Source organism: Lithobates pipiens, unplaced genomic scaffold, assembly GCF_037356315.1.
Source record: "Lithobates pipiens isolate NorthernLeopardFrog02 unplaced genomic scaffold, aLitPip1_a1.2 Scaffold_25, whole genome shotgun sequence".
Taxonomy (NCBI): domain Eukaryota; kingdom Metazoa; phylum Chordata; class Amphibia; order Anura; family Ranidae; genus Lithobates; species Lithobates pipiens.
In genome coordinates, this window is record NW_027507787.1 from 72,530,705 (window position 1) to 72,558,650 (window position 27,946).

General features: G+C 42.0%; 1 protein-coding gene across 1 annotated transcript in view; it reads left to right on the top strand.

The window, feature by feature from the left end:
* LOC143930334 (microsomal triglyceride transfer protein-like) overlaps positions 1 to 27,946 on the top strand; it is a 250,550-nt gene that overhangs the window by 217,848 nt on the left and 4,756 nt on the right. Inside the window, exon 17 of the mRNA XM_077454590.1 lies at positions 6,478 to 6,648. Coding sequence (XP_077310716.1) covers positions 6,478 to 6,648 — 171 coding nt within the window. The remainder of the gene's footprint in view (positions 1 to 6,477; positions 6,649 to 27,946) is intronic.

Sequence of the window (27,946 nt, forward strand, 5' to 3'; positions counted from 1 at the left end):
CGATCGCGTGTACGCGGCATTAGAATGTACTGAAGTCATTGATCAGTGTATGGATCCATGCACACTAGGGAGAGAACAAATGCTAGAACCTCTGCCAGAAAAAAATCTGCATAAAAAATTCTCATAGCAGCTCATATAGCACAAGTGTTTATGAGCACTTTTATGCACAGTGGCTTTTACAAGCGTTTTTTCCCAAAACATTCCCCTCTGCTCGTTTTTCACTCTAATCAATGTACACTTAAAAAGGCCAAACACCATGTTTAGGCTCATTTATGAGTTTCTTTTTCTGCCCAAAAGCTCCTCTCAAAAACATGATTCTGAAGGCTTTTTTTCTGCCTCTAAACGCTCCTTTGAAAATATGTCTATAAACTCCCTAATATGTATACACACATAGCCTAACATAGAGCTGCTTCTACAGATGGAAGATAAACACAAAACATCTGTATAAGCAGCATTTTTTATACCCAGTGTGCGTAGACCCTTAAAGTGAAGAAAGTAGCATCTTCGTGTGAGAAGCCAGCAATGGCAGTCTCCAACTTATAGTATAGATTCCTTTAAGTTGACCTAACTGTATACTTCCACAAGATGGAGCCATTGGTACATCTCCAGATACTTCCGCATTTTGCAGCGCTATGTCTAAAATTGATAGGAGTCATAAATTTACATGCTGTTTTAGATGATCTTTGTGAGATTTAAACTTGAAAGTGAACCCATTAACTTAGCAGTCTCTGTGTGATGCTTTATCCTATTAAATAATGTGTCATATCTTTATAAAATATATATCACTGCCAGTAAAGCCAGCATGCTGATGCAAAGCACATCAAATTCTGGAGACATAGCTGAGATCCACTTTACTTAACACACACAGTACTGTCTTTTGCACAAGGTCCATGATGAATGGTGGTGATTGCTTTAGGAGAATTTGCGATTTCCTCAATTTTGATTAAGCGGAATGTTATATGCATGTATGTTTTATCTGAAGTATTCCGGAATTAAGGTAAAATTGACTCATGAGTTATGACCTGCTGTAGATTTGATTAATCAGCATGCATGTAGTCAGCAGGATAAAAATATATTCGGATTTGCATGATTTACCAGTTCGTTCACTGCAATGTGATAAAAATAAATAAATAATACTTCATATTTAACAAAAATAATTTATGAAAATAAAACCCAATCACATAACAATGGTACATTGCTTTCATCACAAATAATCAGAGAATGCAATCAAAGTCACAAACACAATGGAATGTAGTTTTACGGCCTAAAGTTCAACATAAAAGACCCTAAAACAATAAGTCCCCAATTATCTGCAGGGATTCAATGCTGGTGTGTGGCTGTGTGTGGGGAAAAAAAGGGGAGGGGGGTGTACACGGGAGATAGAGAGAAAGAAAGGGGAAAGGGAATGATGTGGTATTTTTGAAGGTTATCTATAAATAAGGAAAAGAAAACCTGAAAAAAGATGCAAGACATCATATCTAAGTTGGTCTTATATAGGAATGGTATAAAAATTCCTGGGATTCGCACAGTTCTTGATTTGCAAACTATTTGCAGGTTCCCCACCAGAAATAAGTAGCAGCTTCTATTGCACTGCAAATCCTTTTTCACAGTCAGTTGAGTGGCAAATGCCAATAAATTTGATGGAATGCATAACCCAATGCCCCTTTCTATAAATGGGTGGGCTCCCAGCATCCATAATGGCAGTGTGTGTTGGAACTATTATGCCCTGTACACACGGTTGGAAATTCCGACGGAAAAGGTCAGATCGGATTATATTGTCAGAAAATCCGATTGTGTGTGGGCTCTATCGGACTTTTTCTGTCGGAAATTCCGACCAAAAAAATTTACAAACTGATCGTTTGTAGAGAATTCCGACGGACAAAGTGCCACGCAGGCTCAGATCACATTACGAAACCAAAGCTATTGGCTACTAGTCTCTATGTAGTCCCGTCGTATGCAATGAACGTCACCATGTTCCGAACGATCAGATTTTCCAACAACTTTGTTATACCATATGTATGCAACACCAGTTTCGGACAAAATCCGTCAGAAAAAATTGGACGGATTTTGTGGTCGGAATGTTCGACCGTGTGTACAAGGCATTAGACATGGGTGGTCAGGGGGCAGTATAACAGGCCATTGAGATGTGGTTTACCACCCCCTGAACACCCACTTAAAACTTAACAAGCAGCTACAGGAGACTGTAAACATTTCATGGCAAATTAAACTCAGCATTCCAAGTCTGACAGGCAGCAATGCCTTTCAGATTTTTTGAAGTCTATGGGGCTGTGCTGCAACCGTTATTAAAATTCTTTGACAGTCACCAGCTCTCTGCTCAGGGAGCTCTGAGAACTGAGCGATTAGCAGTGTTTGATCGCTCAGTTCTCAGTGTTAGAGCTGGCAGGGGACAGATGCAGCATTGGACTGATTGGTAAGTATGAATCTGCAAAAAAAAAAAAAAAAAACATACTTCTATTTTAAAGCAGTATCAAACCTAAAACCAAAAATATTATACATTGCAGCTTATCAGTTATAAGATGTGGTGGCTGCATTGGTTTTCTTTTTTAGGCTTTTCCCCTCTGCCTTCCCTTGGTGATCTGGCCAGTAACACAAATCCTGTATTAGAGTGCCTCCACTCTGGATGAAGGAGCACAGGGGGCACCTTTGGACAGCAGTATTGTCCGTCTGGATGGAGGGGAGTGTTAGATGTACTAGCAGATTTAAAGCGGAACTAAATCCTCCTATCCTTTTCAGCCAAGTAAGCTGCCATCTAGCCTATGTTTGATCTGCAACTGCCATGGTTCTGCACATGACTCTAACCATTTGATTTGACAGTGCGACTGATAGGAGATCAAACAGATATGAAAGTCAGCATTCCTGGCATGCTGATAATGTAACTGTTTTTTGAAACTGTTAAATCGATAGGTTTACTTCTGCTTTAAAGCGTAAGTAAACCCATCAATTTAACAGTCTCAAAAAACAGTTACATGCCCGGCACCTCCCTGGAATGTAACTGTCACATTAGTTGTGCTCTTAACCAAACTGTCAAACCATCCAATGGCTGGTGTCATAACTGATCACATGTGCAACACCATGACAGCTGAAGATTAAACAGAGGCCAAGATGGCAGATGAAAACAATAGGAGGATCCTTCCCTCAAACTAAAAAGTTGAAGCCAAACTCCAGCTAACAATTTTTAATTGGTTACAGCAAACAGTTTATTTTTCCTTTTGGGATAAAAGTTTTAATCAAATAAATAAAAACTGATCATTGTAAGCACCCCTACCAGTGTTAAATGGTTTGTCTCATCCCAGTAATTGATCAATCTGCAAGAGAGCTTATTTTTTTAAAACATAACAGACTTACTGGCAGGATCACCAGATGAAAATAGAAGAAAGAAAGCTTAAAAATGAAAAATAATACAGCAATCACAAGAATTGGTAAGCTGCAATATAATAAATGATTGCTTTTGGGTTTAAAACGACTTTAATTTTGTTCTTTTTGAGGTATGTATGTGTATTAATAACAAAAATGGTTATAAAGGAAATCTTAATACATTTTGTATTGTTTGACACATCTGTTTATATGCAATGGGATTTAAAGCTGGGTTCACACTTGTGCGATCACTGACATCACATGTGATTCGCACCGCATTGCTGTGCAGGTCACATGCGATGTTCATGCGATGCAAATTCAGCCAAACTGTATGACTGAAATTACATTCGCACCACAATGGTGCAGAAGCCTTATTTTGGTCGACACTAGAATGCCATCTGATTCCTGCACCATTTCGCAGTGCACACAGAAATCCCGGTTCTCTCAGGGGAGGAGAGACAGATCGTGTGTTTCTACTAAGTAGGAACACCGATCAGTCTCCTCCCCTAGTCAGTCCCCTACAGTTAGAATACATCTAGGGAACACAGTTAACCCCTTGATCGCTCCCTAGTGTTACCCCCTTCCCTGCTAATGACATTTATACAGTAATCAATGGCTATTTTAAGCTCTGATCGCTGTATAAATGTCAATGGTCCCAAAAAACTTTCAAAAGTATCCGATCTGTCTGCCACAATAAAAATCGCTGATCACCGCCATTACTAGTAAAAAAAAATTAAATGCCATAATTATATCCCCTATTTTGTAGACGATATAACTTTTGCGCAAACCAATCAATATTTTTTTGTATGTAAATATGTAGAAGAATACATATTGGCCTAAACTGAGCATTTTTTTTTTTTAAATGTGGGATATTTATTATAGCAAAAAGTACAAAATATTGTATTTTTGTTTTTCAAAATTTACGCACCATATAGCACCAAAAGAAAGCTCTATTTGTGGGAAAAAAAAGGACATTCATTTTGTTTGGGTACAGTGTTGCACGACCGCGCAATTGTTAGTTAAAGCGGAAAATGGCAAAAATGGCCTGGTCAGGAAGGGGGTAAATTCTTCTGGGGCTGAAGTGGTTAACACACTTTGCATACAGTGGGATGGGAAGCATTATGTAACTGTCCAGTAACCTTGCTCCTGTAAGATTTATATCTTTGTGGAAGCTTTTCTTACAGACCTTTCAAAATTGTGTACCTGCACATGTACACCGCAGACTCCATTTACTTCGGGAGAAAGCCCTGCCTATAGGCTGCCAGGCTAGTGATGGAATTCCCATTGACTGACCTGCAACCCTACTCCTGTGAGATCTCCATATGACTGGGACCATTCAGCCTTCTAAAGAAGTAGTTTTTAGTAAAGTACATATTGTTTTACGTTATGTGGAGCTCTTTTTGTTATTGGATACTTACATGAAATCTCTAACGGGAGGATCGATGTAGGCACCCAAGAGGACTCATAGGCGAGCAAAGGCCCTGGCTGGGGATTAAGCCAAAGCATGTTTGACTTCCTATAACATAGGGTCAACAGCAGCTGGTAAGCAAGCATTTTGGCACTTGGTGGCGGTGATATCACAGGAGGATTTATTCCAGTTATGGTGGTGGATGCCGTTTGCTATTCAATCAATTATCATCTTATTTCTACACATGTGGACTTTTTCTAATTTATGGATTTTTCACTAATTATTAGGATTGTGTTAGCGACTCATTTTAAAATATAATATTTGTACTGTATATATCTTGCAGAATTATTTTTGTTACTCATTCACATTAGAGCAGTTTTTTGTTATGTAAACACTAGACTAACCCTATGTTCACACCTATGTGCTTTTTGGTGCGTTTTACATTTTGCAGAAATACACTACAGTCCATTTAACTGTAGTTGCTTTGATGTAGTTCACATCTGTGTGTTTTATGGTGCTGCATTTTTAGAAAGGTGTCAAGGACTTTTTATCCCCCCTAGCAGATTGCATTTTGCGTGTAATAGACTTCAATGGAGTCACACCAAAAACGCAAGTGTTGTGTTTTGATGCATTTTGTTCCCCCCCCCTTTAAAAACGCTGTATATAGCTGGTTGCTAAGGAGCAGGCCAGGAAGCCGACCACTGCGTCTTTAAGAGCTGAAGGGTCATCAGCTGTCAGCGGGGGTGCATCAGTAGACAGATGAATGAAAAAGAATTGCTGCAAAAAAAAAAACAATTGTGAAAAAAAAGGCACATGGTCCCCCCCCCCCCAAATCCATACTAGACCCTTATCCAAGCATGCAGCCAAGGAAAGGTCAGGAAAGGGAGGAGATGTGCAAGTAACCCCCCCTCCTGAACCATACCAGGTTGCATGCCCTCAACATGGGGGGGGTGCTAAGCCCCCCCACCCCAAAGCACCTTGTCCCCATGTTTATGGGAACAAGAGCCTCTTCCCCACAACCCAGGGCTGTGGTTGTTGAGATCTGCAGGTGGATGGCTTATCGGAATAGGGAAGATCTTGGCCCCTCTATGTGAATTAGTATGGGTTACATAGTACTCCTACCCATTCAGCAAAAAACTCTAAAAATTATTAAAGATAGTACAAGAGTTTTTGACAAGTCCTTTATCAAAAAAAAAACCAATGCCCCCCCCCCCCCCCATTGTAGATCCATCATCAATCACAATGCCTGCCGCTACTGCCGAACCCAAAAAAAGAAGCAAATAAAAGCTATGATGGCAACGTATGCTCCCATGGTCTGCCTGCTCCACTGTGTGACATTTCCTAAATAGCCAAGCTGCAGGGCCACCCAGCGATGTCACCTGGTGGCACCAACCCCCTGTGATGTTGGCAGCCTAGGAAGGTTGCAGAGAAAGGCACTGAGGAATCTGTCCTCAGTCAATTTCTGTGTCTAATAAGTGAGACATCAAGGTTCTGTTTAGACCCCTGATATCCCACTAAAGCCCCCCAACAGGGATTATAAAAACATAATAAAAATAAAAAACTACTGACACCATCCACTGCCTTACTGACAGCGTCCTCTTTGGAAAAGAGGACGCCAAACGAAGTCTTTGCCCTGGGTGAAAGAATGTCTAGCTTCGCCACTGGATGTGACCATGTGTTTTCTTTTATGACAGAGCTGGCCTTGTGTTTGAGTTGAAGACAGAAGTTGACACCTCCTTCTTCCATGTTGACATGTCAGCTAAGTTTGAAGCAGAGGGCACTATTGACCAAGACACCACAACAAAAGTTTCTAACTCTCCAGTGTCAATGTGTATTGAGCTGCGGCATGATGATATTCCTTACAGGTAATGGATATTTATGTAGAAACAGCTAAATGAAGGTTGCATGTATATGAAAATGCTTACAACAGTTTCCTCAATGCCAGGATTAGTACATATACATGTACTATGTAAACCTTGAAGCTATGTGAAGGTAGCCTATAGAAGTGGGTGCACATGCAGAAGTGGCATGGACACAAACACACGTCAAAGTTTGACATGTGGGCAAGAGCGGGTGCATGGAGGCTCTGAATTTGGATCTGTGTACCTGCTCCTGCCCACATGTCAACTTGTGTCTGTGCTGACGCTGCATGTGCATCCACTTCTATAGACTGCCTGCACACAGCTCCAAGGTGAATGCACACACACCTACCAGCAACTCTGCACAGAGGAGGGCACTAATCTGCCATCTGAATGAGCCCTAAGGGACTGAGTACATATGTAACAAGGATGCCATGGCGGGTAGCTTAGTTTCAAAGACACAGAAGATTTCTGTTCAGTAATGTAATTTAATACTTCCAAATGTCACTTTTAAACATCCTTTATAATAACTGGGTTGTCATCCTGTCAGTGGCTTTATAGCAGCTGCAAATTTGTCATATGGTTTTGCAGGCAAAAACACAAAACACTCCCAGGAGATTGCAGAGGGTTAACATTATGGCCATAGATGTGTATGTTATTCATTAACTATTCCTGTTTATTTTCTGTTTTTGCAGCTGTCCACACCAGTCAGTTACCAGACTCCTATGCTGCAAGTCTTTCTGCTAGCAGTAACACAGGGTAAAGCTGGCCACATACATCAGTATAGGGTTGGAAATGCAAGCACAATCTGACTCACCATGTATGCCTAGCTTCTGCCCTAAAGAGACACTATCGCCTTGCTCCCCTTGCCCATTCAAAGAAAGTTGACAGCATCTGTGTAAAGCCCCCCAACACACTAATACCCACTTGCCATAGCTCCCTCTCCGCTCCCTTTGCTTGTAAGCAGATCACTAATTATCCCACACTGTCATTGCTCAGCTAGGGGCCTACAGACTTATGCAGCTCTCCCAAGCTGCTTTCCAGCTTATTTGCTTACCATGTGTTAATGTGGTGGCCTAAAGCCCCAGGAAACCATCCCCCTTGTCCAACTCGGCACAAATCCCTCTAGTTTCGAGTTGTTCTTTCACAAGGTCTTGTATTCTGGTTATATGGTTGCAGCCAGGTTGTGGCTCTAACGATTTCATTGTGCATCTGGGGCCCGTGTGACATAGGGGCTCAGGTCACCTGCTGTGTGTTCCATTTGAGGGGTCCACACTTACCAATAGGAGTGTAGACCTCCTTCCAGTAGCCACCACCAAGGCCTTGCACAATCAGGTTCACGCTTGTCATTTGATTTCAGGATCCAGTATACCAAGGCAGCCAATTATATGTTGTGCCTATCATGCCACCTATGGCTTAACAGTGTACTGGCCCACTTCACATGCTTCCCTCCAGGTATTCAGGCATACCCTTGAATAACATTGCTCCAGTCTAAAGCAAAGTTCATGTTTTTTATTGAACCCTTGAGAGATACATTTTTCAATATGCCACATCATGTTCAGTAGACAAACATTAGGGTAACAAACATAACAATCTTTATTCATCTTCAGTGGCAAGATACAAATCCCTTGTTCTCGTGGTCAGAGTGCACTTCAGCCCGCTCCTGGAGAAGCCCACGTGGGAATGCCAAAGACGCAGTCCTAATCTTCCATGATGCTGCTTTCGCTACACCCAAACCACACCATCCACTATATATATGGAGTCCTGCCAGAAATTGCAAAATTGAGATGTACACCATGTGTACAGATATTGGGCTGTACCCCAGGACTCCACCACCCTAATCCAATGCATCAGCACCCCCCCCCCCCAGAGTTTAGGCGTTACATCTTAGTGAATCTATCGTGAATCTATGGTTGCAAACTAAATCTATGGCCCCACCTTCTGTCTAAAAAATGTTTACACATGTCACTTGTGTACAGGAACCTGCATGCTCCACTAGTGCAGCCTATATGAGTCGTGCCAATCAAGTCACCTGCAGCTGTGCACTAGCCCATCTCACATGGTTGAGACATCACTCCTTGGGTGTATCAGGAGGAGATCATCCTTAAAGGAAACACATTAAACTCCTTCTTACCAGCTGTTACATGCCTAAGGCACCACAAGGAGGAGGCATATACAACAGATCTGACACTGCCTCATTTTGGGGAAATGGAAGAAATCATGTACTGGAAAGGTTCTTTTTAACCGATCCAATTTCCTTTGTTCTCCAAATAACTATGAGTCAGGGGTTGCCCTACACACATAACATTGTCTCCTAATCCATCCAAAAGGGCTGCATTGAGGGGCCATCATCTCTTTGGGCAGCCTAAAATTTGACACACAGTCAGAGATTTATCCAAAGTAACTCAGTGGCCACCTAAACAATACATTCACATTAAAACAACTAAAATATTCCATAACTTTTGTTTATTTGATAAAAACAAAAAAAGTGAGCCACTAAGAAGACTCTTCGGCGGGTGCAAGTACAGAGTCTCTGCAGTAGAAGTTTGTATTAGATTTACTGGTCCTATAAAATGGAATAGCCTGTGTCAGGGAATGTAGGTGGTATAGTGCAATCTACCTGCTGAGAGGAAAATAGATTTCAATAGCATTGAAAATGTTAGTTTCATGTGAGCTGCAGTAAAAAAAAAATAATGTTAATAGACTTGTAACTACAGTACTACAAGGTTATATCACAAAATTGCCAGCAGGATTCTGTGTTCACTGGAATCCCACTGACAAACTTATTATGACAAGGTAAAGAGCGTAGTTATTTTTTTTTTACTTAAAAGGTTCTGCGCTATGATCAGCACAAATAAATTGTGTGTGTATGTGTATAATATAAATTTATATGTGCGTGTGTATGCATACATAGACAAGCAGTTTCAAATTTTTTCAGTTATTTACCAAAACATATTTAAGCTATTGTTATATAATGGATATGGGCTAAAAGTGCACACTCTCAGGTTTAATTTGAGGGTATGTACATCCAAATTGTAGGAAGGGTTTAGGAATTGCAGCTCTTAAGAATAGCCACCCCCCCCCCTTTTTCAAGGGACCAAAAGTAACTGGACAATTGAATCAAAAGCTGCTTCATGGTCAGGTGTGGTCTACTCCTTCATTATTTCTTCATCAATTAAGTGTTTAAAAGGCCTAAAGTTGATTCTAAGTGTGGTATTTGCATTAGGAATCTATTGCTGTGAACCTACATCATGCGTTCAAAAGGGCTGTCCATGCAAGTGAAACAGGCCATTGTAAGGCTTCAAAAAGGAAACAAATCCATCAGAGATATCAGCAACACTAGGATTGGCCAAATCAACAGTTGGTACATTCTGAGGAATGAAGAACGCACTGCTGATCTCAGCAACATAAAAAGACCTGGACGTCCAAGCAAGACAACAGTAGTGGATAATCGCAGGACCCTCTCTATGGTAAAGAAAAACCCATTCACAACATCCAGACAAGTGAAGGACACTCTCCAGGAGCTGGGTGTATGATTGTCAAAATCTACAATCAAGAGATTTCACGAGAACAAATACAGAGTGTTCACCACAAGGTGTAAACCAGTCATAAGTCTGAAGAAAAGAAAAGCCAGATTAGACTTTGCCAAAAAAACATCTAAAAAAAGCCAGACCAGTTCTGGAAAAGCATTCTTTGGGTGGATGAAACTAAGATTAATCTGTACCAGAATGATGGGAAGAAAAAAGTGTGGCGATTGCTTTGAACAGCTCATGATCCAAAGCAGACAACCTCTGTAAAATATGGTGGAGGCAGTGTGATGGGTGGAGGCATGGGCATGCATGGCTTCCAGTGACACTGGGTCATAGGCGTTTATTGTTGACGTGACAGCAGACAGAAGCAGCTGGATGAATTCTGCAGTGTTTAGAGATATACTATCAACCCAAATTCAGCCAAATGCAGCAAAGTTGATTGGACAGCACTTCACAGTACAGATGGGCAAAAGCAACCCAGGACATTTTGAAGGAAAAGAAGTGGAATATTCTGCAATGGCGGAGTCAATCACCTGATCTCAAACCAATTGAGCATGCATTTCACTTGCTGAAGGCAAAACTAAAGGCTGAAAGACCCACAAAGAACAACTGAAAACAGCTGCAGTTAGAGCCTGGCAAAGCATCAGAAAGGAGGAAAGCCTGTTTTTTGTAATGTCCATGGGTTCCAGACTTCAGGAAGTCATTGCCAGTAAAGGGTTTTCAACAAAATATAAAAAAATTACATTTAATTTATGATTATATTTGTCCAATTACATTGGAGCCCCTGAAAATGGGGGGACTCTGAATTAAAAAATGGTTGCAGTCCCTAAAATTTGTACTTGATATTTATGGTCAACCCCTTGAATTAAAGCTGAAAGCCTGCACTTCAAAATAATTTGTTTTGTTTTAATTTTATGCTGGTGGCATACAGAGCCAAAAGTATGAAAATCTTGCCTGTGTCTAAATATATATATATATATATATATATATATATATATACAGTATCTCACAAAAGTGAGTACACCCCTCACATTTTTGAAAATATTTCATTATATCTTTTCATGTGACAACACTGAAGAAATTAAACTTTGTTACAATGTATAGTAGTGAGTGTACAGCTTGTAGAACAGTGTACATTTGCTGTCCCCTCAAAATAACGCAGTACACAGCCATTAATGGCTAAACCGCTGGCAACAAAAGTGAGTACACCCCTAATTGAAAATGTCCAAATTGGGCCAAATTGGCAATTTTTCCTCCCCGGGGTCATGTAACTCGTTAATGTTACAAGGAGGGGTGTTAAATTTGGTGTTATCACTCTCACTCATACTGGTCACTGGAAGTTCAACATGGCACCTCATGGCAAAAAACTCTCTGAGGATCTGAAAAAAGAATTGTTGCTCTACATAAAGATGGCCTAGGCTATAAGAAGATTGCCAAGACTCTGAAACTGAGCTGCAGCAAAGTGGCCAAGACATAAAGCCGCCATGGCCAACCAAAGAAGTTACGTGCATGTGCTCAGCGTCATATCCAGACATTGTCTTTGGGAAATAGACATATGAATTGTGCCAGCATTGCTGCAGAGGTTTAAGGGGTGTGGGGTCAGCCTTTCAGTGCTCAGACCATACGCCACACACTGCATCAAATTGGCCTGCATGACTGTTTTTGCAGAAGGAAGCCTCTTCTAAAGAAAGCCTGCAAACAGTTTGCTGAAGACAAGCAGACTAAGGACATGGATTACTGGAACCATGTTCTGTGGTCTGATGAGACCAAGATAAACATATTTGGTTCAGATGGTGTCAAGCGTGTGTGGCAGCAACCAGGTGAGGAGTACAAAGAAAAGTGTGTCTTGCCTACAGTCAAGCATGGTGGTGGGAGTGTCATGGTTTGGCCCTGCATGAGTGCTGCCGACACTGGAAGCTACAGTTCATGAATGCCAACATGTACTGTGACATACTGAAGCAGAGCATGATCCCCTCCCTTTGGAGACTGCGCTGCAGGGCAGTATTCCAACATGATAACGACCCCAAACATACCTCCAAGATTACCACTGCCTTACTAAAGAAGCTGAGGGTAAAGGTGATGGACTGGCCAAGCATGTCTCCAGAGCTAAACCCTATTGTCAGGTCACCTTGAGGCGAGGTGACAGGTGCACACCGTAGGATCAGGAGTGCACTGCAAGGTTGTGGACCCTACGGCTGACTGCTGCAGACGGAGGACAGATCCCACTGGGGTTAGAGCGTAAGATTCCCTGGGGCGCGGAGTCTAAGAGCCAGCAGGTGTTCACCAGCGCCTCTGGTGGTGAGGATGGACTTGGCTGCAACTGGCTCCAGGTCGCGACCCCCAGGGTCCCCCAGCTCACACTCACAGTAGGCAACAGGAGGATAGGGATGGTGAGGGACAAAACCAAGGTCGGGGCCACAAGCAGACAAGAATAGTCGGGGACAATGCCAAAAGGTCAGGATCACAGGCAAACAGGGATAGTCAAAACACGCCAAAGTCGGTAACGGAAAACAGTAGAAGAGCACACGGCAGGAAACTAACACACAAAGGAATACACAATGGTTGATCAGCACTAGGGATGAGCTTCGTGTTCGAGTCGAACGTACGTTCGACTCGAACATTGGCTGTTCGGGCGTTCGGCGAATTCCGAACGTTTGGGCCGTTCGCGTCAAAATTCGAGTGACGCACGCGCGGACCACAATGCACTGCGGTGGCGCAGTGCATTGCTGCCCCATGATTGGCCAAGCATGCACTGTGACCCCGCATGCTTGGCCAATCGCAGCGCCGGCAGCGAGGAGAGCCATGATTGGCCACAGGCATCCTGCCTGTGGCCAATCATAGCTCAGGCTGTGTAGTGCACGCCCCACACTATATAAGGCCGCCTTTGAGGCGGCTTCGTGTAGTGTGTTACTTAGCATCTGAAGCAGTGGGTGTTCTGTGTACCTTCAACACAGTACACACCAATCGTTTTTGGCTGATTTCCTATCTTGCTGCTGTGTAGTGGTTGTTGTCTGTGCCCTGACTGCAGTATACACCACTATATTCACCTCACCTATATAGCTAGTGATCTAGCTTTAACCACTTAACAACTGCCCATTGCCGATTAACGGCTTCAGGGGGGTTGTTTAACTCTGAGAGGCCGTTAATTAACGGCCTCCCAGAATTCTGCTCTCGCGTGCCCCCGAGGTGTGCGCACTCGAGAGCATCCGTGACCGCCGGGTCGCATCACGGATCACGGTAAACGGCCGCTCATAGCGACCGTTTACCACGTGATTGCTCCGTCAAATGACGGAGTGATCACTTGGAAACAAACCGGCGTCATGTTATGACGCCTGTTCCTCCCTCCCCTCTCTGTACCGATCGGTACAGCGGAGGGGAAAGAGATCGGTGTCAGCAGCGATGTGGGCTGCATCTGCAGTGCCCACATCGCTGCTCACCGAATTTAACCCCTCAATTCCCTGCCAATACTCTGCAATACCAGTGCATACTCTGCAGTACCCTGCCATTACTCTGCAGTACCCCGCCATTACTCTGCAGTGCAGTACCCTGCCATTACTCTGCAGTGCAGTACCCTGCCATTACTCTGCAGTACCCCGCCATTACTCTGCAGTGCAGTACCCCGCCATTACTCTGCAGTGCAGTACCCTGCCATTACTCTGCAGTGCAGTACCCTGCCATTACTCTGCAGTACCCCCCATTACTCTGCAGTAACCCCCATTACTCTGCAGTACCCCCCAATACTCTGCAGTACCCGCCATTACTCTGCAGTACCCCCAATACTCTGCAGTACCCCCCAATACTCTGCAGTACCCGCCATTACTCTGCAGTACCCGACATTACTCTTCAGTAACCCCCATTAACCTGCAGTACCCCCCAATACTCTGCAGTACCCGCCATTACTCTGCAGTACCCGCCATTACTCTGCAGTACCCCCAATACTCTGCAGTACCCTGCCATTACTCTGCAGTACCCCCCATTACTCTGCAGTAACCCCCATTACTCTGCAGTACCCCCCAATACTCTGCAGTACCCGCCATTACTCTGCAGTACCCCCAATACTCTGCAGTACCCGCCATTACTCTGCAGTACCCCCAATACTCTGCAGTACCCTGCCATTACTCTGTAGTACCCCCCAATACTCTGCAGTACCCTGCTATTACTCTGTAGTACCCCGCCAATACCCCGCCAATACTCTGTAATACCCTGCCATAAATTGCCATACCCAGCCATACTCAGAGATACCCAGCCATACTCGGTGATACCCTGAAATACCCAGCCATAGACGCCCCCCACCCCTCACCGCCCTCCGGTGCTTCTACCAACTCGCCAGTACGATCAAAGCCAGAATCTTTTTTTTATTTTTTATTTCAGGCTTCCCAGCCTAGAGGTGAGATGTGGGGTCATATTGACCCCCCAGATTTCACTGTAAAGAGGACCTGTCACCCCATATTCCTATTACAAGGGATGTTTACATTTCTTGTAATAGGAATAAAAGTGATCAAAAATATATTTTTGGGGAAAAAAATGTCAAACTAACATAAATAAAGTAAAATGAACAATAAAAAAATAAAATAAAAATTAAAGCGCCCATGTCCCCATGTGCTCGCATGTGCCACACATGTGAGGTATCGCCGAGAATGTTAGAGCGAGAGCAATAATTCTAGTCCTAGACCTCCTCTGCAACTCAAAACATGTAACCAGTAAAAAAAAAATTAAAGCGTCGCCTATGGGGATTTTTTAAGTAGCGACGTTTGGCGCCATTCCACGGGCATGTGCAATTTTGAAGAGTGACATGTTTGATATCTATTTACTCAGCATAACTTCATCTTTCACTTTATGCAAACATTGGGCTAACAAGTGGTTAATAATAGAGCTTGCAGTCAGTAGTGTTAGGAGATAGTGCGTGCTGTCTGCGTGCTCTGTACCCAGTACATACCGCTATAATATAGGGCAGGCCCCTACTTTCAAACATCCAACTTACAAACATCTCCTACTTGCAAACGCAAGGAGACAGCAGCAAGTGAGATGAAAAAAGATGGACGACAAAACAAATTATACAGGGGTGATAACCCTTCCCTATGTTTTCCAAAAAGCTTAAAGGTAGTTTTTTTGACTGGAGCTACACTTTAAAAATGTACCGGTTGAAAATGACAAACAGATTCAACTTAACACAACAAACCTACACAGTCCCTGTCTTGTTTGCACCGCCTGTATACTGCTGTTCTGAGTATATAGGGCCTGGGGGCCACACGCATTTCCTTTTTTTAATATGGGTACGGGGTTCCCCTTAATATGCGTACAAGACCCAAATAGGCTGGTAATGGGCAGGGAGGGCTACCCATGCCATGTTTCTCAATGATTTTCAACCATATTGCAGGAACCAGATATAACATTAAAACCGCAAGCAGTTTTAAATGGTGTTATTTCCGTTTAATGTCATTTTGTGCAGGGACTGTTCTAAACACGGGAAACACGTGGCACTTCACAGGCATACTACAGACACCCCCCAGGCACCATATTTAAAGGAATATTTCAATTTTTTTTTTTTCACTTTAATCGTCATTAAAATCAGTGCTCCCGCCAAAACGGCCGTTTTTAAAACTTTTTTTTGCAGTGACCCATGTCCCCTGAGGCAGGAGGCAGGTCCCCAAACCCTTTTTAGGACACTATCTTGCATATTAGCCGTTAAAATTAGCACTTTCCAATTCGAACGTTCGAGTCCCATAGACTTCAATGGGGTTCTAACGTTCGTACCGAACGCGGGGGTCGTTCGCAAGTTCTGGTGCGAACCGAACCGGGGGGTGTTCGGCTCATCCCTAATCAGCACTGATGGCCTGCAGTGCACAGGTTAATATAGGGCTCCCTGATAGGGCCTGGGGTGGAGCCATGCTTAGAGGAGAGGTTATAAAAACCACCAGGTGGAAGTGGCTGGCCTCTTAGTCTGAAGACATGAGGGGAGGTAAGCAAACACAGGAAGATCACTGCATAACCATGACACCTATTGAGCATCTGTGGGGAATCCTCAAACGGAAGGTGGAAGAGCGCAAGGTCTCTAACATCCACCAGCCCTGTGATGTCATCATGGAGGAGTTGAAGAGGACTGCATTGACAACCTGTGAAGCTCTGGTGAACTCCATGTGCAAGAGGGTTAAGGCAGTGCTGGAAAATAATGGTGGCCACACAAAATATTGACACTTTGAGGCCAATTTGGATATTTTCACTTAGGGGTGTACTCACTTTTGGTGCCAATGGTTTAGACATTAATGGCTGTGTGTTGAGTTATTTTGAGGGGACAGCAAATTTGCACTGTTATACAAGCTGTACACTCACTAAGTGACATCTCCTCAGTGTTGTCAAAGATATTATAAAATAATTACAAAAATGTGAAGGGTGTACTCACTTTTGTGAGCTAATATATATGGAAAAAGTTCAAAGGTTGCTGCACTTAAAAATCGTTCATATATTTTTCAAATATTTTCAAGAGAGATTACATATCAAAAGTCATATCAAAAGTCGTTCAGACAAAGGTATTCAAAAGTCATTCAGACAGCGCTTTCAAGTTCGCGCCCTTCTTCAGATCAGTCAGAACACCTCTAACAATTTCATCAAGATCATGTGTTTTTAAATACTCACAAAAATCATCACACATGGAATCAATTACATGGTATAATTACTCTCTGCTTCAATAAAATTCCTGCTTTAAATATTAGTTTCACACCATAGATACAAAAATGATTACTTAAGCTGATCACAATCTCATTATTCCCTTAGAAGGCATCCCATTGTCAATCTGAAAAAACATACATACATATATATAATAGTAAAATGATGAATAGAAAACTATATATATATAAAACAATTATATGAATATATTAAAAAATTATAATATAAATCGAAAGAATATATAAAAAATATATATAAAAGAAATATGAAAAAAAATAACACAAATTCACAACACAAACACAAAAAACACAAAAAAATAACACAAATTCATATAAATAAATAAAGTTCTAGATCTATGTTTAAATTGTTTCTTTAGGGCAAAAACCCAGCCCCTTAATTCAAACCCCTTAATTCAGTCTCGGTTAAAGAAATTGAAGATATATTATGTACCACATTATCCTTCACTGTCTCTGACAATTCTGGCACCTTGGAGTCACTCCCCTCCTGGTCTGGATTCGGCTATTATTTGGAAGGGTGTTTAACACCATTATTGTCCAAAACGTAATCATACATACGAGATACTTTGTCTTTTCTTCATAAAATTCAAGATATTAAGTTGTTATCCGATTCCATTCTAGTGACGTGGGACATCTCTAGCCACTTAAGCCCCTGACCATTTGGCTGGCCAAAGACCAGACTTCTTTTTGCGATTCGGCACTGCGTCGCTTTAACTGACAATTGCGCGGTCGTGCGATGTGGCTCCCAAACAAAATTTACGTCTTTTTTTTCCGACAAATAGAGCTTTCTTTTAGTGGTATTTGATCACCTCTGCGGTTTTTATTTTTTGCGCTATAAACAAAAAAAGAGCGCCAATTTTGAAAAGAACGCATTTTTTGTTTACTTTTTGCAATAATAAATATGCCACAAAAATATATAAAAAAAATTTTTTTTTTCCTCAGTTTAGGCCGATACATATTCTTCTCCATATTTTTGGTTAAAAAATCGCAATAAGCGTTTATTGATTGGTTTGCGCAAAAGTTATAGCGTCTACAAAATAGGGGATAGATTTATGGCATTTTTATTAATATTTTTTTTTTTTTACTAGTAATGACGGCGATCAGCAATTTTTATCGTGACCGTGACATTATGACGGGCACGTCGGACAATTTTGACACATTTTTGGGACCATTGGCATTAATACAGCAATCAGTGCAATTAAAATTGCATTGATTACTGTAAAAATGTCACTGGCAGTGAAGGGGTTAACACTAGGGGGCAGGGGAGGGGTTAATATGTATCCTATTTTGTTTACTAACTGAAAGGAGGAGGGGACTGTGCAGGGAAACTAACAGATCCCTGTCCATACACTTTGTGAAAACACAACCTGTCAGTTCCTGCTCAGAGAACCAGCAACTGTGTGTTTACACACACAGCTCCCGGTTCTCTGTTTCCTCCGAGCGATCGCGGAAGGCCGGAGATGATTGAGACCGTCGGGCACTCGCATTGGCTCGGGAAGCGAGCAGAGGCGCGTGCGCCCCCTAGTGGCAGTTTATGTTACCGACGTAACATAACGGCGATTCGCGCAGCCAAGCCATGCTGCCGCAGTGCAACTGCAGCGGTTGGTCAGTATGCGGCTAGCCTTTATACAGTGATCCCTCATGAATTAGGAATTGAGGCATGTCGGCGGTTGTTGATCCAATCGGATCTATATGAAAAACAGCATATTGAGTTTTTGTTGGATTTACTCGAAATTGTACATGATGAGAATTACTTTCTCTTTAAGGATACTCATTTTTTACAGCTGAGAGGGGCAACTATGGGTTCTAATGTCGCACCCCCATACGCGAATGCATGAACATGATTGAGACATCTTTCATATTTATCAATAATATGTTTCTTGAACATTGTCAGGGATGGTATAGATTTGTGGACGACATATTCACAGTGTGGGGGTGGCGACATTGGCACCCTTTTATTATTTGATCGTTATATTAATTATTTTATCCCCGGATGTTTGATATCGAATCAAGCAGGACTGAAATTTCTTTCCTTGACACCATGCTGAGGATTGACAATATGAGAATCATGAGCAATCTTTATGTTAAAATTACTGACCGCAATCAATTATTACACTTTGATATTTTTCATCCACGTAATGTATTTAATTCCATTCCAAAAAGCCAGGTAATGAGGGTTCAAAGAATAGTTAATGATCCACAATGTTGTCATCAGAGACTAGATGAAATGGAGAGGAAACATATTAATAGACGATACCCTGAAGCATTAATAAAAAAATGTAACATTAGGACATCATAAAAAAATTAGAAGAATCCCTTTTGTCACACAGCATCATCCATTTTCACATATCATTTTTAATATTATTAAAAAACATTGGAATTCACTTAGAACTAGTTATCCAACTATTGAGTAATTTTGGAGTCTACCTATGCCTTCATATAGAAAGGGTAGAACACTCCGAGATCAATTAGTGAAATCGGGTCAATTTTCTCCACCTGTTCCCAAAATAACTTTTTTGGGACCAAAAAATATGGGATCTTTTCCATGTTTATCTTGTATCCAGAGTAACTCAATGATAAGGGGTAAATATTTTTCACATCCCCACAGAGGTTTTGATATTCTCATTAAAGGACACTACACATGCCAATCATCGTATGTAGTGTACGCTATTGAGTGTCCATGTGGATTAGTATATATCGGTGAAACTACACAAAAAGTGAAAGACCGAATCGCTAGACACAAATATTCAATTAGGGATAAATTAATACAGTTGCCACTTGCTTGACACTTTGTAGAAAAGGGACATACAGTCTCACAATTAAAATACATTGTATTAGAAGGCATTGAAAAAAATAGGAGGGGTGGTGATTGTTAACTTACCCTGAGGAGACGTGAGGTACATTGGATAAACTTTCTCAACACAATTTCCCCAAATGGTTTAAACACAGATCAAGATCTTTATTTATTTATATGAATTTGTGGTATTTTTTCACAATTTTTTTTTTCCATATTTCTTTCATATATATTTTTTATATATTCTTTCAATTTATATTATAATTTTTTGTATATATATATATTCATATAATTGTTTTCTATTCATTGTTTTACAATTTTTTATTTATATATATATATATATATATATATATATATATATATATATATATATATATATAGTATGTTTTGACAATGGGATGACTTCTAAGGGAATAATGAGATTGTGATCAGCTTAAGTAATCATTTATGGTGTGAAACTAACATTTAAAGCAAGAATTTAATTGAAGCCGGGTGCGGCTCTCCTCCACTTCATAGTATACATACATAGTGGGTAAAGAAAAAAATCACTCCCTTTAAAATAATTACATTTTGTTACTTTGCAGCCTGAAGTGAAGACAGATACAGTTTTTGTTTTATCCAGCTGTATTTACTCAGTGCAACTTATAAAATACAAGTGAAAGCTATAACACAAACATGTCGAAAAAAAAAAAAATTCTAAAACGGAATCACTGAGTTGGAAAATAGAATCACCCCCTTGTGTCAATATTTTGTTGAACCACCCTTTATTTTAATTACAGCTTTTAGTCTGTTGGAATATGTCCCTATTAAATTTGCATGTCTAGACTTTGCAATAGTTGCCGACTCTTATTTGCAGAACTGCTAAATTTCAGTTACATTTTTTTTTTTTTTAACTCCTTTTTTTTTATTATTTTTTATTAAATCTTCATTGACAGAGAAAAAAAGTACAAAAACAGAAAAAAGATGTAAAAGATAAAAGGGGAGAATACAAAAACACTAAATATCCATATTCTCTCTTCCCTAACCACTTCAATACTGGGCACTTTCACCCCTTCCTTCCCAGACCAATTTTTAGCTTTCAGCGCTGTCCCACTTTGAATGAGAATTGCGCGGTCATGTAACACCCAAATTACATTTTTATCTTTTTTCACACAAATAGGGCTTTTTTTTTGGTGGTATTTAATCACTGCTGGGGTTTTTATTTTTTACGCTACAAATAAAAAAAGACCGAAAATGTTCCAAAAAAAAAGCATTTTCTTAGTTTCTGTTATAAAATTTTGCAAATAAGTAATTTCTCTTGATACATTTTGACAAACAATGATGCTGCTACATTTCTTTGGTAAAGAATAACCCAAATCAGTGTTTATTTGGTGTTAGGCAGCGATGGGGGACAAACAGATGTTTTATGGGGACACTGAAATGTGTATAGGGACAGGGGTATATCAGTAGTGCTTGGTGTACTTTGTGAGGTGATCTGCAACAGCTCTATGTGTAAAATCAACACCACACAGAGAGCTATCCCAGATCTGCAGATTCCCCCTCTTCACCCCCACACTGAGCTCTCACTGAGATCTCACTGAGCTCGGCGGGGAGACCTGTCACAGAGACGCGTCTCTGTTTATATTGTGACGGCTGTGATTGGACACAGCCATCAAGTGATTGGGAGTGCCAATCACAGCGCCCATATCCCGATCTCTGCTCAGCTGAATCCTGTGATCAGAATGCGCACCTCGTGGCCGCACTGCGAGCACTCGTTCTGAGGGGCGTTCCTAAACATCCACTCAGAAAGAGGAAAGGACCACCCGGCTGTTTATGTGCAGTGGCTGGGTGGGAAGTAGTTAAACATAACCATGCATAAAGTCTAGTCATATGTATTTCTATACATGCCTATATACACCATATTACCAAAAGTATTGAGACACCTGCCTTTACACACACATGAACGTTAATGGCATCCCAGTCTTAGTCCGTAGGGTTCAATATTGAGTTGGCCCACCCATTGCAGCTATAACAGCTTCAATTCTTCTGGGAAGGCTTTCCACAAGGTTTATGAATACCTCTTCAGGAATGTTTGACCATTCTTCCAGAAGTGCATTTATGAGGTCAGGCACTGATGTGGATGAGAAGGCCTGGCTCGCAGTCTCCACTCTAATTCAAAGTCTTTCTATTAGGTTGAGGTCAGAACTCTTGCAGGCCAGTCAAGTTCCTCCACCCCAAACTCACTCATCAATGTCTTTATGGGCCTTGCTTTGTGCACTGGTGTGCAGTCATGTTGGAATAGGAAGGGACCATCCCCAAACTGTTCCCACAAAGTTGGGAGCATGAAATTGTCCAAAATGTCTTCGTATGCTGATGCCTTAAGAGTTCCCTTCACTGGAACTAAGGGGCCAAGCCCAACCCCAGAAACACAACCCCACGCCATAATCCCCCCTTCACCAAATGCACAAAGTGCACCAGTGCACAAAACAAGGTCCATAAAAACAAGTGATGAATGAGAGGTCTTTGCAATTGTCCAGAAGTAGAGAGGGACTTGTAGCGGGGGGGGGGGGGGGGGGGTCCCCTGTTAGCTATGTCTCCCTATTTTATAGTGGTGCAGCCTGTGTCACCCAGGTAGGAGCAGGGTATTTAAGGAAGGGTAGCATTTTCAATGGGTGGGAAAGGAAGTTGCGAAAAAGCAGCATGAAGGGAACAAAGCAGCCAATTGTGTTTTTCTTGTTCAGGTAAAAAAATTGTCCATCAGACCCTTAGATAGAGTAGAGTGAAGAATTAATACCTTATTGTATGAGACCTCAGCACTCTTCCTGTAACACTCGACAATGGGACGAGTTATGCACAAATTTTAAATATGCATCTGATACTTTGCCATATTTTTGGAAAGAAATAGGGCATCATTGACTGTTTAAATTTATGTTCTCTTATGCAAAAAAAAACAGTAAATATACCTCTGTGATGTGTTCGGTGATGACTAGCAGCGTGGATAAGCCATGATTAGCAGCTAGGTATTGGACTGAGCTGCAATAGCAAGTGCTGCATGGGTTGGGTAATCATCCAGAAAAATAAATGTATGCAGCCAAAATGTAAGGAATGGCAGCCAGTTTGGTTCAAGTCATGAATGAGTAGCAGCCTAGAACAGAAGTGGCCACCTATCTGGTGGTGGAAAAAGGTCCACTTGGGTGCATGTACCTGGTTACCTGGGCCACAATGTCTCATGGGCCCCAGGTGATTTGTGGGACTCCTGTGAACTAGGCCTGCAACCACTGGAATCAGTGAAGCCTTTCGTAAGCGTGTAACATCTGATTCCTGACATGGCCCTGAGGCCGTCTTTAGTGAGGAACCTTTGAAATGTAGTGAACCGGAAGAATAGCTGATCCCTGGGACCCACCATCACTAAAAACTATAACAGTAGGCCTTGCTGTGGGAACTGGCTTAATAACCAGCTGCAAGCGGATGCTACAGACGAGCTGGAGCGTTTTGGTTATGCTTTAAAGTATTTTTTGATTATGATTATTATTATTTTTGATTATGCTTTAAAGTAAAATTGTGTAATGCATATGCTGGCTATCACAACACACTCATTTAATTATGGTCCCAGTAGCACACATGCTTACCCTAATGCTATTTCCCCACGTTGTGCAGAGTAATGATATAATGCACTGGAAGCTTGTTGTTCACAACAATATGCTTTACTTTCATGGAGGCATATCAGAACATATCTTTTATCATGGAGATGGGAAGTAAATACAAACAAGTGCACACTGAACATAGACAGAACCATCCTGTGATTACATTACCATAGCTAACACACTATAACGCCACCTGCTGCATAGATAGGTATAATTCCTACAGATATATATATATATATATACTGTATATATATATATATATATATATATATATATATATATATATATATATATATATATATATATATAATAAAATATAGACTGACACTTGTTTGCTTTTGACTGGACCAATATATGGTTCCTTCCCCATACTCGAAGATGAATCAACTTGTGAATTTGTGGTCAACTCAGCATCTACATATCCGACCAGTTTTCGATCTAATGTTGCTGGTAACCGTACCTGCATCTGGATTGTTACTTTGAGGTACTGCATCACTCTTTTTACTGCGTTCCAGTCATGCTGACAGGGAGCTGAGACTTTCCTGCATAGTATGCCCACTACTGCGGCTATGTCTGGTCTTGTCACAGTGGTATCATATAGCAGCTTACCGATTGCTCTGTGATACGTATCATTGTTGGGTAGCAAGTTTTCTGCTTGATTGCTTCTTTGATAGCCTGGTTCAATAGGAGTTTTCACGTCCTTTGCATCTTGCATATGGAATTGTTCCAAGATTTCTGAGATTTTCTGAGACTGGTTGAGAAGATAACTTCCATCTTCTTCTCTCTCTATTTGGATTCCCAGATAGTTCCTGGCTCTTTGATTTCAACATTTTCTTTCAGCTTGTGAACTATCTGATTATAATCCCCTTGTTCAAAACGGGTTATAATGTCATCAACATAAATAAGGATATATATCCATCTGTCTTCTTGATTCCTGGAGTAGGAGTGGGGGGGGGGGGGAGGGTGCTATCCCCTTTGTAGTCTGAGTGGATCTTCTAACTTAAGGCAGTTCAGCAGGATCTGGTGGGGAACTTGATTTAGGCGATGTGAGTTCCACCTCTTGTTCTGACTCCTGCACACATCTGCTTTTATCCACCTTTTCTTCTGGTTTGCTTGGCATATTCACTTCACAGCTTTCAGGGATCGGTGTTTCTGATAATGGGCTGTCATAAAAATAAACATTATTCTTATTGTCACTCTCAGTCTTTGGGTGTATGATTATGTAACCCTTAGTTTGCTCACTGTAGCCTACTGGAATGCCCTCTATGGCTTTGTTCTCCAGCTTGGATCGCTTTTCACTTGGAATATAGGCATACACTTTACATCCAAACACTCTGATTTGCCATACGGCAGGCTTTGATCTATGCCACATTTCAAATGGAGTACCTTTAATGGCTCTTTAGGGTAGTCTGTTCTGTAGGTAGGTTGCAGTCATGACTGCTTCTCCCCAGTACTTGTGAGGTAGGTTGACATCTGACAACATGCACCCGGCCATTTCTATAAAAGTGCGATTTTTGGCAACAAACTCTTGAAGTTTCTCTGATGTTTAATTCTTGTGTTACATCAGATAAGTAGTTGTGTACCTGGAATAATCGTCAATGAAAGTCAGTAGGTATGTGTTCAAGCCTGACATGGGAGTTTTCATTGGACCGCATACATCACTGTGTATGAGCTGCAATGGGTGGGTATTTTTTTTTTAGATGTCTTTGGAAGGGGAGCACATGTGGCGTTTGCTTCTATACAGCTCTTGCATTTCACGAGCACTTTGCAAGGTGCTTTTGTTAAATCTTCTGATAAGCCCTTATTTAGAATGTTCTGTATAGCTTCTGGACTTCTGTGCCATAAGTGAATTAATTTGCTGTGTAGGTCATTAGAGACTATATTGACTTGCTGGTCTGTGGTGATGAGCCTGTATAAGTGATCATCCAGTTTTCCGTTTTGCGAGGCATTGCTTATCTAGCACCCTGATGTTTAGGCAGGGTGGCTATTAAAATTATCTGCCAAGTGATAGTTGCTTTGGCCAATTGGTAGGAGGTCAATTGATATCACCCTAATTCTGGAATTGCTGCACTTCTCTCTTCTGTCACTAGATGGCCGGGTATCTGGTGGCATTAGATAAGACAAGGGCATTGTAAGGACAGACTAGGAATGAATGGGGTGTCTCAGCCAATGGGCAGGGATTTTCTTGGGTCCCTTGGCCTGCTGGGAGAACCTATTTATTTGAGTGGAGTCAGGTGATCGAGGTTCTGTGCCACATGGACGGCTGTCTGAGTGGACGTGTCGTATTGCCCTGGGCTGCTAGGCCAGGAACCTAAGGCCTATCCCGGGGACATCTGGCTGCTAGGCTATCAGAGGGCCTATCCAGAAGTAATGCAGGGTTGGGACTGTGGCCTTGTAGTCCAACAAGAAATAATGGTTTAGCAGGCCGGGGAACCAGTTTTGTTCGGAGGTAGAAGGAAAGCTGTCACCACTAAGGGGCCATCCATCTTGCTACCAGAGACCATTGTGGGTAAGCTGAGGCCAGTACCAGAGCAGACGTCTCGTGAGCCGAGGATGGTGAAGAAGTGGGAAAACTTCAGCAAGTGCCAAGTCAGGGACCCAGCGGGACGCTTGTGGAGTGCCAAGCCAGGGACCTAACGTGTCAGCAAGGGTGTGAAGCTTGAGGAGTATCTGCAAGTGGCAAGCCAGGAAACAAGCGGGGGTGAGGCTTGAGGAAAATACTGAGGGCTAGATTGGAAGAGCTCAGGGAATCCAGGGGCAGTGGGTCAGTAAGTCTAGTGAAAGACTGAGAGCTCAGTGGAGTGAAGTTCTATAATAGAAGTTTGTAGAAGTGAAAGAGTTCTTTGCAACCTTTGTTAGAAACTGTTACAAGACTGTTGTCATATGCCCCGTACACACGGTCGGAAATTCTGACGGAAAAAGTCCAATCAGATATGTTGTCAGAAAATCTGATCGTGTGTGGGCTCTGTCTGACTTTTTCCATTTGAATTTCCGATGGAAAAAGTTTGAGAGCTGGATCTAAAATTTTCCGACAACAAAATCCAATCGGACTTTTTCCGATCGTGTGTAAAGAATTCCGATGGACAAAGTGCCACACATGCTCAGAATAAATTACGAGATGAAAGCTATTGGCTGCTGGCCTCTTTATAGTCCCGTCGTACGTGATTTACGTCAACTCGTTCTGAACGATCGGATTTTCCGACAACTTTTTCCGACCATGTGTATGCAACACAAATTCATGCCAAAATCCATTGGAAAAAATCTGACGGATTTTGTGGTCAGAATGTCCAACCGCATGTACAAGGCATTAGGATAGAGAGTTCTTACTGATGCAGATGTGGTGTCTGGCTAGATATCTTTCCCTGCATGGTTGTCTGCCTATAGAAGTCTCAGAGTCTGCCAATTAACATTGCGTGTACTTAAGGGTGTCCTGGCCCCAACCCTCTCTCCCACAGTTCTGTTTAAGAGACAATAAATCTCTTTGCATTCAAGAAGTGTCTGGCGCCCATCAATCCACCTTTCATTACACCCACCATGCCTCGTAACCCACTCTACACAGAAGGATGTCAGCTGTCCCTAACTCTGGAGGTCACCATTAGGCTTGTAGAGGCCTGGGACTTTGCTACACTTATTATTGTGAATTCATCACGCTGCAACTTAACTGTGAGACCGTTGTTTTCAAGACTTTTCACTGATAGAAGGCTGCCTTCTAGTTCTGGAACATACAGCACTTTATTTAAATATTAAAAATTTATATAAAGCTTTGCCTTTAGTTATACTGTACTTCAAATATTATGAATAGTTTTGAGGGAATATGGATTGTATATAACTATGTAATACAAGGTCCTAGGCCCTCTGAGGAAAAAAAAAAAACATACAAACCTTTGTTAATCAAGGAAGGGCTCAATATACACTCACCGGCCGCTTTATTAGGTACACCTTACTAGTACTGGATTGGACCCCTTTTGTCTTCAGAACTTCCTTAATTCTTTGTGGCATAGATTTAACAAGGTGTTGGAAACATTCCTTAGATTTTGCTCCGTATTGACATAACATCATCATGCAGTTGCTGCAGATTTGTTGGCTGCACATCCATAATGGGACTCTCCCGTTCCACCACATCCCAAAGGTGCTCTATTGGATTGAGATCTGGTGGCTGTGGAGACCATTGGAGTACAGTGACCTCGTTGTCATGTTCAAGAAACCAGTGGTGAGATGATTTGATCTTTGTGACATGGTGCATTATCCTGCTGGAAGGAGCCATCAGAAGATGGGTACACTGTAGTCATAAAGGGATGGACATGGTCAGCAACAATACTCAAGTAGGCCGTGATGTTTAACCACTTCCCATCCGGCCAATGCACATATACGGCCGGGTGGGAGCCGTCTACTTCTGATAGGACGTTCAGGAACGTCCTTCAGAAGGAGCGGGATCGCGCGCGCGTGCCCATGCAGCGGCGCGATCCCGATGTGCTCGTGTCACCCGGACACGGCGCATCTCAGATCGGCAGGAGGGCTCTGGGATTGGCCCTCCTGATCACATGACGGCCGTGTCCAATCACGGCCGTCATGTGATGTAAACAAACAGCCGGTTGCTAGGAAATCGGCTCTCCTCTCCTCACACGGAAGTCATCGCTGAGGAGAGGAGAGCAGATCGCTGCAGCCGGCTGGTGATCA